The sequence below is a fragment of the Stegodyphus dumicola genome, chromosome 7 (genome assembly GCF_044657685.1).
Source record: "Stegodyphus dumicola isolate Sdum_Otavi_A_Nest chromosome 7, ASM4465768v1".
Lineage (NCBI taxonomy): Eukaryota > Metazoa > Arthropoda > Arachnida > Araneae > Eresidae > Stegodyphus > Stegodyphus dumicola.
In genome coordinates, this window is record NC_140774.1 from 20,331,649 (window position 1) to 20,344,400 (window position 12,752).

Below are 12,752 nucleotides of genomic sequence, written 5' to 3' on the forward strand. Positions count from 1 at the left end.
GGGGTAGGATACTTTTAGATCGGCCTCCAGGGTGTTCTTCGTCAATATTGGGAAGGAATTTGACCGCTCTCGCGGGTGTTGAATCGGCCTCCTCCTGTGGTACACCTACATCAATGGAACTGGACGATGCGCTCCGGAACTGATTCAAAGAACAGATTCGCTTTACTGAGCGAATTTATTCCGATTCCAGAAAACGGAATTGAAGCTCTTTTACAGTTCACGGAGAGCTCCTATTGGAAGTGTGCCAGTAATACGGATATATCTATCTGTTCACGAGCTGATTCACTTTACTGAGCGAGCTTATGCCTGATTCTTGAAAAAGGAACGAGGCTTCTGCTAGAAGCGTGGCAGCAAAGTTCGACTTCTATTTTAGAGGAGAAAATAGTGTTTATTCTCCCTTGTTAAAAATAACTTTTATCGGTTTCCAACTTTTTGAAAAAATTTTTGTTCTTGAATTTTATCATTATTTCTGAACAGAAAAGAGGTTTTTAGGAAATCTCAAAACTACAGTTGAAAGAAATAAACTGATCAATCAAAATCTAACTTTCAAAGATTTCCTTTGCAAACTTGTTTGACAGATTCAGTACAATTTTTTTAATTAAGTCAACTGAATTACATTAAGTTTATTAAACAAGAAGCGAAGTAAAATAATTATGTGTAGACACTGATCACACAACTTTGTAAAAAGAAATGAAATAAATAAATTACTTTCTATTTGGACATAGTTTTAGTTTATTGTGTGTCATACATATGTTTTATTTGCATGAAACCCGCACTACTCGCCTGCGAGAGCTATGCGCTGGCCATCCCTGCTATGTGATGAAAATGTTATTTTTTTTTTTTTTCAAGTAATTAGCTGTTTGAATGTCCGTAAACTTACCTGCCAGTGAGGCCTTTGGCAACGTCGACACCCAGGTAGTGCGGCCTGGGCAGTGTACAAATGAAATGAAGATCTAAGGGGCTGAAGCATCTCACGATACCATCCGAACACCCAACCAGAATCAGGTTCTCTCCAACGGTTATGCTATACGCCACAGATATCTGAAACCAGAAGCATTTCTTTGCAAATGGCGATCAACGAAGAGAAACGAAAGCAAAATTTTGTAAAGACAAATAAATAATAACATTTTAGCCTAAACTTCTTGTTTAAATTCTTTTAATGGATTATCACACATTCAAACGTGCAATGAAATGACTACAAAACGAAATCATTAAAACAACAGCCTATTTTAATGGGACCATCTAAAAATTAAATAAATAAAATCGGTAGATCGAACACTACTTGAATATCTAAAATTAATCGAATGAAGCGCAAACAAAATTTTATGCTTGAAAATGGAGGTTGTCTTACTGTTTACTGTATTTGTTCTATAATAAATTTCAAACGCTACTCGATTAATTTTCAAATGAAACATTTTTAGCATATTTGATAGATTACAGCTAAACAAAACAGAGTCAAAATTTTAGAACACACAAATATGTATTTAGAGTTTGAAAAACCGTCTCGTTGTAGCTACAAAATTCTAAGCTATCACTTTTTCCTTATCCTTTTCCTTATTATTCATGTACATAGGTAATTTTTCTCTTTTCCGTCCAAATGATTTCAGCTTAGGTGACTTAATACTTGAAAAGACAATGACACATATAATTTCAAAAATGAATATTAAAAGCTTGTAAACTGTGTACTGAAGTTGCCTCTCTTTTATGTAAAAGGCGATTTAAGAAATGATTCCTTAAACTCGTCCATAGATTGTATCGTATCCCAGCTCTATTAAAGGAATAGATAGCAATAAAGAGGAAAATATTACAGAAGGAGTATAAAGCTAAGTTATGCACCTTAATAATAATATCGGAAAATTTATTGCTCTAAAATTTCATTTTTAAGTCAGTTTGGTACTTTTCCATTTTGCCGGCGCAAACGATAAAATCGCTAATAATAGTACAATTGATGCCAAACGGAATATTTTCGCTGGTAACCTTTTACGCCTCATTTTCAAAAGAAGTCGCAGCCATTTCTTACGAGATTGATTGTTTCTTTCAATACTGGCATACAATGACATAGAGTATTTACAAAGATAATTAAATTTTATGTCTGCCATAAGACCAGTCGCGGTAATTAAGTCAATTAGGATGCAATCACATCGCTCACCCGAAGGCGAAAATATAGAAAAGGCAAAATTAAGGGTTAATTTCATCAATTCTAATGAGAATGCACTAGCGAAGTAAAGCACTGCGGTTTTACATAATTTCTGAGTAAGCTATTCGTACGAATTGAAATAATTCTTGCATTTAAACTTGTATTCCAAATTAAGACTTAACTTGAAATGAATGTAGATAATTACTGAGAGAATTATATTTTTGTAGCGTAGTTTAAGTGAGATGAAATCACTTGTGGTCACGTGATACGAATTGGAGAGTCAGGATGTTGAACCATGATAGCGCAGTAAATTCTTAAATTAATGTCTTTTTACAAATTTATTGTCTTTATTTATTGGTTTTTACAAAATTTTAAACCATATTAAAATGTTTGCGCTTTCAAAATAACAAATTCTTAGAACTAATATTTGTTACATTTTTTATGTGTGTACTGTATGTTGTCGCCAACAAAGTCTGCTTGGCGGGATTTGCGCTGGCGAAACGGAAAAGTACCGTCAGTTTTTCCCACAATGCTAAAATGATAAACTCGATTGGTAGCTCCTCGAACCTACAAAAAGAGTATAAAACAAAGTTATACATCGTAATATTAAATATTGGCAAATTTACTGCTCGAAAATTTCGTTTTTAAGTGAGTATTTCCCACATTTCTAAAATGATATCGTGTCGATTTGCGGCTCCCCGAGCCATATATTTCAAATTCATTCTGCGAAGAATTAAATAATTGAAATTAATTTAAAATGAAAGCAACACAGGTTTCTAAATGTCTCACATACAAATTTAACAGTGAAAGAAGATAAATACTTATTAGCAGTCAGAGTCTAATGAAGTGTTTTAAGTTCAACAGTCAAATCAAATGACGTGTTTTCTCGTCCATTTCTCCCAGCCCCCCCCCCCTTTTTTTTTTTTTTTTTTACTAATTTTACTGTCCGAAAATCGAGAGGGGAAAGTTATACGAATAATTTAATTTCCGTTGCATTAAGAAGGTAACAAATGAAAAATAGTCAAAGATAAACTAGCTATCAAGCCCATATAGGCTTTATTGGTAATGAGAGGGCCGACAGCCTGGCCAAGCAGGCGGTCTCAAATGTCAATGCAATGGATATTGAAGTAACAGGTTCGAAGAAAATTGCTATTCGAAGAATGAAAGAGTTTTATGTTAACAAATGGAAAATGCAGAGGTTCTCTTCACTTAAACACAAAGGATTTATGGAACTGATTAACATCACGAATAAGATGAAATGTATGAACAATATTGATGTTAATCAGGTTTTAACTGGACATGGTAGGTTTCCATTCTATTTCAACCGATTTAATTTGCCGAAAAATAAACTATGTAATAGTTGTCAGGTTGATGGCGATGCTAGGCATTTTGTGGTTGATTGTAGTTTAACAGCCCCTATTAGACATATTTTTAACATTACCGATTTTAATTGTAAGTGCCATAAATTTAAAAGTGTTTAAATCATATACTATTGCTCAAATGAAGTTTATCAATGAAAATACGGCGCTTGTAGGAATCTTCTGTAAAAATTGAATTCTGTATTTATATGGGTTTTAGATATCTGGGGTTGCTCTATGTTGTAAATTTGTGTTTATTTATTTATTTATTTATTGGTTGGTGTTATTGTTTTTGTTTGTTTGTAATTTTGTGTTAGATGTGCTTAATTATTTTTGACTTAGTATTTTTTTTATTGTTTGGGGGTGGCTGGGCTGCTGGCTGCCCTTGTTTGTGGAGAGACGGGGCTCCTTCTTTAGAGCTATGGGGACACTCGTGTCCAGGTGAGTTGAAGGGAGCCTTCAATTCTTACAATTCTTACAGTATCATTTCTTTAAAAGAAATCTACATTCCAATAAGAATACACAGGAATATTATCGTTACAATATCCAATAAGATATCATCTTCATTTTAACATCCCTGTAATTTGAAGCTCGCTCGTTCTCCTTAGGCCTATGCTACTCCTTAGGCCTCCAATCATCCATAAAAAATTAGAGAACACTTTCAAAGTCGACTGGGCGAAGTCGTAGGCTGAATATCGGTTCGTGTTTCCTTCGCTGTGATGTGTTGGTTCTCGTATTAGGCTGGCGCGAACTTCAAGAGTTAAAAGGGAAAGGTTCCGAAGGACCTTCGCATGCAGTTTGCGAGGGTGTTTTTATTTATTTATTGGAAAGCCCACAATCAAGACTTTGAAGAATCTATTTTGAAATTTAGGGAAGCTTGTTTTCTGAATGCATTCGTAAAGGGAAATATGACACGAATATTGTGTAAATTTTCCGAAGCTCGCGCTAAGATACTAAGGGGAAAAGTACATTAGAGGGGAATATGCGCGAGGAAATGGAGAATTAAGCAAAAAGCACACGTTTGGCTAAACACGTATACCTGAAAGTGATATTCAACGCTATTTTTACCTCCCGTCAACCTCTATATATAGGTAAAGGAGGTAATGTTTTCGGCTCGAAAGTTCTTAGGTTTGCTTTACTTTGGTTTGGTTTATTTAAGTACGGCAAAGCACTCGAGGATTATCTGATTAAGGGGAGAGATGGCTGCGTGGAGGGATTTCTAAGGGAAAATGGCTTGTATACACATGGAAAAAATACGTTACACATGGAAAAAATACGAGAATGCCCACGTAGCCAGCCCGATGGCCGGGATTCGAACCCCGATCAAACTACTAAGTGCTCAGCGACTTCACCACTCGGCCGCTGGTGGGCCATTGCTGTTGAAAACATGGAAATGGCGGGACGTCATATGATGGCTAGGTCAGATTTTTTTTTACGTAACTTACATAAAAATGATAGCATATTGTTATTCTTCAAAGAATCCTTACTCGCAGTTCGACCCATTTGTCCAGCAGTCGTCGTCCATTGAATTCACAGAGTAGTCCTGATTTGGTGACTGCAAAAGTGCTGTCAGCAGATTCCCCGCGACCGCAGGCGACATCGCAGAAATAATTATTTCTCTGATCGCCCAATATGGCGGACCGGCCCATAAGAGGAACTGGTTCCAGTTTGTACTGAAAAGGAAGATAGTATGGATGATTAGAAAAAGATCAGCATATGTTTCGCAAAGCACAAATGCAGTAGTCATTTAATGATTATACCTGTTACTCATTTGTAAAATAAAATTGTTCTTAGCCGGCACCCAGTTAACCCTTTGCGGCACAGTGTGTCCGGTATGGATACACCTAAAAATTTCCTTCTGTACGCACAGAAAAATTGAATGAAAAAGGATTTATAAGTTACTATAGGTTACTCTGAACCTTCTTTATTTATAGTAGATGGCAGCTCAACACAAACCAGTCCATATATTTTAGCCATGTTTAGTTTTTAAGACCCTCATTTTTCAAAGAAATCTTCCAGATTTTTTTTAGGGTATAAAAGGAATTGTTTGAAAAGAAATTTCTATGCTATTTTTTTGGCTGTATGATGCTAATCTCCTCATTCTATATTATTTTTAAATTTTTACCTTGAAATCTTGCCTAAAATCAAGCGGCGAACCCTAGGTGTGCCCAGACCGGGCTCACCGATAATCTAGGACAACTGAGAGTCTGTATTCCTTGTTTCTCCGCATCTCATCGGTCAGTTCATTGACAACAATGCTCGTTTCAGCACTCTTTTCGAAGCTCTATTCAATCAGAGTGCCACTTTGGGCACACCCACATAATTAAAACGATAAAAGCTTTCTTCACAAAATTTTACTTGTGTCCTCCTCTAGGCCTAATTATTTTTTTTTATCAAAACACCGACTTTAAAAGGTAGCGTGCCGGAAAGGGTTAACCGACAATATCAAAATAACGGTACTTTTGAAAGCCTAGCTTTGAATCTGGAATTTTCTACAGCAGTATCTATATCTAAAGTGACATTTGTACACTTTAGTAAGTCTATGAGATAAAAAAGTATGTTACGGGTTAATAACCTGAAGATTTAAGCACTGAAAACATTTCTATTACGTTTCTGTCGCCCTACGTAACAAGCCTTGTCTTAATATTAGTACTCAAATATAATGCAAATTCATTTACAGATCTGCGGATATCTAAGCGAAATAAAAATCGTTCTATGGTTAAAGAATAATGACATTCTCCCACACGTATTCTCGAGGAATAAGTGGTTATCATGTCCACTTTTGGTTTGAAAGATCCGTGGTTCGAATTCCAGTGAGTGTGCGAATTGATTTTTTATGTTTCTGGATCTAAAATACCTAACAATATTTATGAAGACAATTTCATTAATACAGTTGATATTTCCAACTAGTCCTGAGATGGATCTCTAGATAAATCCTGAGAAAGTCCTAGCATGAATCTCGAGGCAATTCCTGGTAATGTCATGAGATGAATCCTAAGACAAATCCTGAGAAAAGTCTTCCAACAAGTCCTGAAAAATGGTCCTAAGACGATCAAAAGTTTAAAAGCGTTAGGAAATTTAAGTCAACAGCAATACTAAGGTATGGTAACACAAAAGGCAAAGCGACAACGTTGCGTCTGGCATGGTATAGTATCTCTTTGCCCTTGAAATCGATAGATTTGTGACTGAAGGTCTACCCCAGACACAAGATTGTTGTTTTGCTAATTTTAAGCTTTACTGTGGCGTGTTTCTGTTCACTTTTGAAACTAAGTTTACTTCCCTGCATGCCTCAAAAAATGATTTCAAGAGCAGTATGTGCCCGCAGGCTGTCGATTGACCAAATCTGATATTAAACAATGCTTAATAAATAATCGCAGCTCTATAAAGACAGATGATAAGTCAGTGATTTATCAAAGCGTAAATCCCTATGAACTTTTACATACTTTACCTTAAATCAACATTAAACAGGACTGTATTGACAGCTAAGAGATCTTTGATCAGGCTGCAATCAACCGACGGTGGCTCAAACACTCTTTTCCTTACGCTGTTAGCGTGTGTCTGGATCAACTAAATGAACGGAAGAATACTAGTAAATAAACTGAAAGGCATCTTTATCGAACAAGCAGCAAGCGAAGCGAAAGCACTGATATACTTTTTATGGACTGCTTATCTTTGATTCATTACGATCCATTTGAGCATGTCGCGCAAAAACAAAAACTTTTACCGAATACGATGCGACTGTAAACTCTTCTGTCACGGAAGACCTCGGAAGCAGCCGCGCAGAAACGTTATTCTATTCTTTTTGAAAGTAGATAATAAATGATGGATATCAAATATAGGTTCTTAACTGTATAAGTATCTGCAAAACAGATTGGATTATAGAAAAGGCACGAAAAGGAAAGTAATAAAAACATGTCACTATCAAACATATCAGAGCGAAATCAGAATTAAAATCAGATTTGACTGCCGTGGATTAGTAATAACTGGATTGAATGCAATTGAATTGAACTTGTTGCCATAAAAGAATAATAGGAAGACAGTAAAATCCATCTTAACCGGCATCCAGTAACCGGCAATATCAAAATATCGGCACTATTGGAACTTCTAGATTTAAATCCGAAATTTAAACCTATGAAATAAAAATTTATGTCATGGGATTTGATCTGAAGACTTAGATGTTGAAAACATTGTGCTTCGTTTCTGCCACTCAATCCAAATAGTGGATCAAGGAATTATCAAAAATATTAAGGGTGAAGCAGCGATCCTTTTTCATGCCCCGTTCATGTGCGAACTTTTAAGGAAGTGTCCACCATTTTCAGAAACAATTCGCATTGAAGGACGACATGTTAACTTGTCTTTTTCCTAGAAAGATACGTCCGGCGCCCACGTCAGGCATCTTAAATTTACTTATATATATACGGAGAAAATAAGCGTTAGCAAGGAGGAGGTGCGGAACTGGATGGATTTAGAAAATTCTGTTCCGTAACACTCTGTCAAGATAATAAAGTAATAATCGGACATGTGCTGAGAAAGGAGGACGATAAGAAGGAGAAGAATGAAGATGAAGACGAGACGCAGAGCAAGAAAGTTGACGAAGAATTGCAAATTTTCATCAGATTTCCCAGAAAATGTCATTCTATGATGTTATGAAGCTTTACTATACACAGAGCAAATTTTTAAAACTAATTAACTTATAAGCAAATTGACATTCAGTTTTATGCCAAGGATGGGCAAGCTTCGTGTCGGTAAGAACTGCCTGCTGGAATTCAGGAAAGTTCGAGAGCCGCAACTAGGTATTCCAAAAGTACATATTTATACCATTTTAAAAGTCATTCTAAACGTCAGGTCACTTTGTAAAAAGAAATAAATTAATTACATTATTTTGGACATTGGTAATTTTAGCTTACCATATTTCATACATGTATTTTATTTGCCTATTATATTTAAGAGCAGCAAGCGGCTTGCGACCCGCTCTCTGGCCACTCCTGGCACATCCTTTCGTACTAAGAAATTCGTTAATTTCATTTCATTTAGTTGCCTTTTTCTGAACTATAAAATCATGTTAAGTGTTTTAATTTTAAATGATCTGTATGATTTTTTATAGTATTTATTTAATTCTGGCCGATAGATTAAGAAAAAAAAAAAAAAAGCTATCGACGGACATCGTGTGCCAGAAATCTACAGATACATCACAAAACAACCAAGTAAGAAAATATACTAAACACAACCAAGTAAGAAAAACACAACCAAGTAAGAAACACAACCAAGTAAGAAAAACACAACCAAGTAAGAAAAACACAACCAAGTAAGAAAAACACAACCAAGTAAGAAAATATACTCTAGAAATACATATTCAATTATACTGAAAAACCTCTTATCCGGAATCGGCGCTGTATCGTTGCAGCCGGTTAAAAAGGATACTACTGTATTCCGTCGCATATGAGTTAAAACATGGCTGTTTACTATATAATCATCTGCTGAGAGAAAAAAAAAAGACACGAATAAACAAGTAAAATAAACATCTCACTTTCAAACGCATCAAAGAGAAAACAGCGCTGAAAATCAAAATTCCCGGAGTGAATCATTTGAACACTTGGCCAAAGGAAAACAGCAAATACAAAATCTGATTCAATACAACAGTGGCGAATCTTTTCCGATTAGTTTGCCAGTTGAATTACGATCTATTGCTTTCAGGTGTTCAACGTGCCACTTGATATATATTTCTTTTTTAAAATCACCTCTAAACACTTTTGACCGAATTATATTTTGAAACTATTGAACTATTTTGAAACACTTGAACTATTATAAATTATCACGTATATTATTAATCATATTATAAGATTCACTAAAATCCGAAACAAGGCGGCTTCTTACAATCGATTTTACAGAGCTCATTGGTGAAAACACCTGCTCACAAGCTTATGAGGACAATAAAAAACATTATAAAGCAAATTTTTTCATGGCAGAAGACTTTTGTGGCAGATCGTTCCATTGTTCAAGGATTAAGTTTTCTGACTTTTGGATGCAATATCTGCAATCTGCACACTCCATTTCTTCTAATGCTTCACTAATTTAGACAAATCTGCTCAGCCACGTAGAATTTCCTTGAAATTTTGTATATTCCGTTTAAAAATTGTCAATATACAACCAGTCAAATAAATGTCACCTTAAGATCATCCATTTTAGGAAAACGAGGTCTTGAAATAAACTGCAGTGTTTTCTACAAATTCCGAAATTTAGAAAATCGAGCTAATACTATTCCGTTTAAATTTTCTAAATATCCAGATAGCCCCTAAATATATTTTCGCTGTCTTCAGAAGATAATTTATTGCAGAAACTCGACGTCAGTTCTAAGTGTCTTTTAAGCGAGGGGAAATATTTTTGTTCGAAAGACCAGTTTTGTTGCATATCACTTTCATAACCAACTGTGAGAAATCAAAACCATTATGTCATAATTTGCAATTTAGTTGAGTTCTACCTGTACAGCTCATCCCATTCACTTGCTCAGAAAACGTCAGTTATAATTGATAATCTTCAGTTATAATTGATATAAGTTATGGAATTAATTTCCTTACGACGCTGAGATCCAACCATCATCGATTTTTAATTTAAACATTACTAGCAATAACTTCGTAGACCTATAATTTCGAAGTATCACAGCCCAGCTGATTTATACTAAGTATTATGTGTCAAGTTGTAAGGTTGAAAGCCTGTTTACACTTTGTAGCGCATTGCTCTCCGAGCAGCGTTCTGAATCACTCGAGCCTAGACAGCTGTTTTGGCACGACATCATTGATCACTGATTGCATGATGCATTGTGCTTTACTAAGCTAGTGTTAACCCACGTTTTTGGTAATGATACCCTCCGGCGTTGTCAATAATAAGACAACCACACAAGAGCGTCACCAGTATGGCGAAAAGAGAAAGCTATCGAGCTAGCCTGTTCTGTAACTTGCGAGGATAAATTTGGTCCGACCGATTGGAAAATATAATTATTATAAATATTATCTAAATATATAATAACCTTAACATTGAATTGTAAACATAAATTGAAATCTTCTTGACAAATACGTTATAAAACTATTTAAGCAAGAATTGTTCGTACTGGAAAGCAATCTGTTAACATGTATTGTAAAAAAAATTCTATGAGATGCGTACTTAAGAAAGTAATAAAGAAGAGTTTTGGAATATGTATTGTTGAAATTAAGGGTAAAAAGATCTGATAAGTATAATTAAAAGAATTATTCCCCTTACATTTTAAAATAACTTAGTTACAAGTTTTAAATAATATTTAGAAAAAAATTCTTATTTTATTCTCTTTCAGAAATATTCAGAGAAAGTTAAGTACTATTTAAAGTATTTCGCTATTAAAATAAAAGGTGCTCTAATTTGAAATGGATCGAATAGAGCATTAATTATAAATTGACTTATATTTTTCGATTTTAAAGATACCTCAGAAGCTAAAAAATCATGCCATATTTAAGAAAGTATTTTAGGAAAAAGCTCTATAAATTGGAAGGAAATAAAATATAATTTTAATATTAATAATATAATAAACTTTTATCTTCATTTTTGTAATCCTTAATCGAATAAAATCGAATTACTTTAAATTTTTTCAAATTAAACCATTCTGAGCAAACTTTTCTGTGAAAAGTATAGCATTTAATTCCGTTCAGAATGAAATGTTGTTTAAAAATGTATTCTTTTCATATACTTAGGACTCTGAAGTATTGTAGAAAAAGAAAATAGATACATTTATATGTATATTTACGACGTAATTACAAAATATTTACATCCGATCGTGTCAAAACCCATTGAACTTAATGATAAATTACCCTATGTTTTGGTCACCACGAAGGGATCGCCAAAGACTTGAACGCCAAACAGTAATCGCTTATCGTTCAAACTGGGATCTCGTGATCCTTCAGAAGCAGAACTTTCGTCTGATTGGTTGATCTCTACCCGGGACAGAACTGCAGCCGAACCATTTTCGTCGAGGTTTCAAAAAATCCCGCATAGCCGGTACATTGTTTCTGTAGCTAGGTGGGACTTCGCTTCCAGCGGAGCTGTCTTTTCAAGAAATCCTGCCGTTTAAACCAGTGCTACGGGAATTCCGTTTCTCAGAAAAGTCTCGTCTAGCAGGGACTGTCGTTAGATGTGATACCCCCTTTAGGACAAGAGCCTGCATGGTGTCTTTCAGTGATCCTGACAGGTGCCATCTGTGAGCGAGCATGGCATTAACAGTTCCTCACTACATAAACCAGGAGCAAGTGGCTCTTATTGCAAATTACAGACGGCGCTACGAAACGGATAAGATCCCTTAATCACTTCACGTTCTACAAAACTCAAATATGTGCTGCCTTGTCACACTCAGGTATGTTATATAGCGCCATCCAACCCAGAAAAAAAAATTTTTTTATGTTCCCCAGATCCTAATCTGAAAATTAACACGGTCGATCCCGCACACTTTCAGACGATTAGTAGTTGCCATTGCAATGACAGCTGAAATGGTGATGGAAATACAATCCTATTTCTCCCCTTTTTAAGTGAATTTTACTTTCTATGATTCTGGTACAACCCCAAAAGCGTGACCCATTAGGCAATAAACATCTTTTTTTATTATTATTATTATTATTTTCGCCGCATTCTGGAAAACAAGAAGCCACGATTCTATCTCGGAGGTAACGATCCAGGCCACACTTAGCCTCAACGAGTGTGTCTCGTTTCTGATACCTGACAACACTTTTCAAAACGGCTAGTCTATCTCAGGAAATCTGATGAAGTGGCTGAACTGAAGGCGGCCCAACAACAACGTCGCCGTAACTCAATTTAACCGCATGCAATGCGTACATAATTATACATATATATACATTTAAAACGGAAAGAATATTTACATTCCTACGATATTATTAAAAAAATTACCATAATTTAAAAACCGAGATAGTCTGAGCCTTTGGATAGCCATAACAGTAAAGAAAGAGTTTTAATGTAATAAAATAATTAGTCATTACCATACCTTAGTCGATCGTGAATATTCCAAGTACCAGAACTTCACATGGTTGTTGCCAACGGTCACGAAATAATTGCCGCCTGCGGCAAATGACAGGGCTTTTACCTGAAATACATGAAATATTAATTAATTTTTCTGTGAAAAAAAAGTAGTAAAAACTTACAATTTATTGTTAAATAGACATTAATGGTAATATTCATTTAGCTTCCGCAAAATGCATTACCAGAGTAGTTACTGGTCGTTCTTA

The 12,752-nt window shown here is 35.1% G+C and overlaps 1 protein-coding gene across 4 annotated transcripts in view; it reads right to left on the reverse strand.

Moving 5' to 3' along the window:
* The window catches only part of LOC118197980 (WD repeat-containing protein 62-like), a 186,438-nt gene that overhangs the window by 77,360 nt on the left and 96,326 nt on the right, over positions 1 to 12,752 (reverse strand). For all 4 annotated transcript variants that reach the window (XM_085819945.1, XM_085819943.1, XM_085819944.1 and 1 more), the window contains 3 exons: positions 12,512 to 12,610; positions 4,983 to 5,168; positions 881 to 1,041 (listed from right to left, as the gene is read on the reverse strand). In XM_085819945.1, the coding sequence (XP_085676071.1) occupies positions 881 to 1,041; positions 4,983 to 5,168; positions 12,512 to 12,610 (446 nt within the window). The remainder of the gene's footprint in view (positions 1 to 880; positions 1,042 to 4,982; positions 5,169 to 12,511; positions 12,611 to 12,752) is intronic.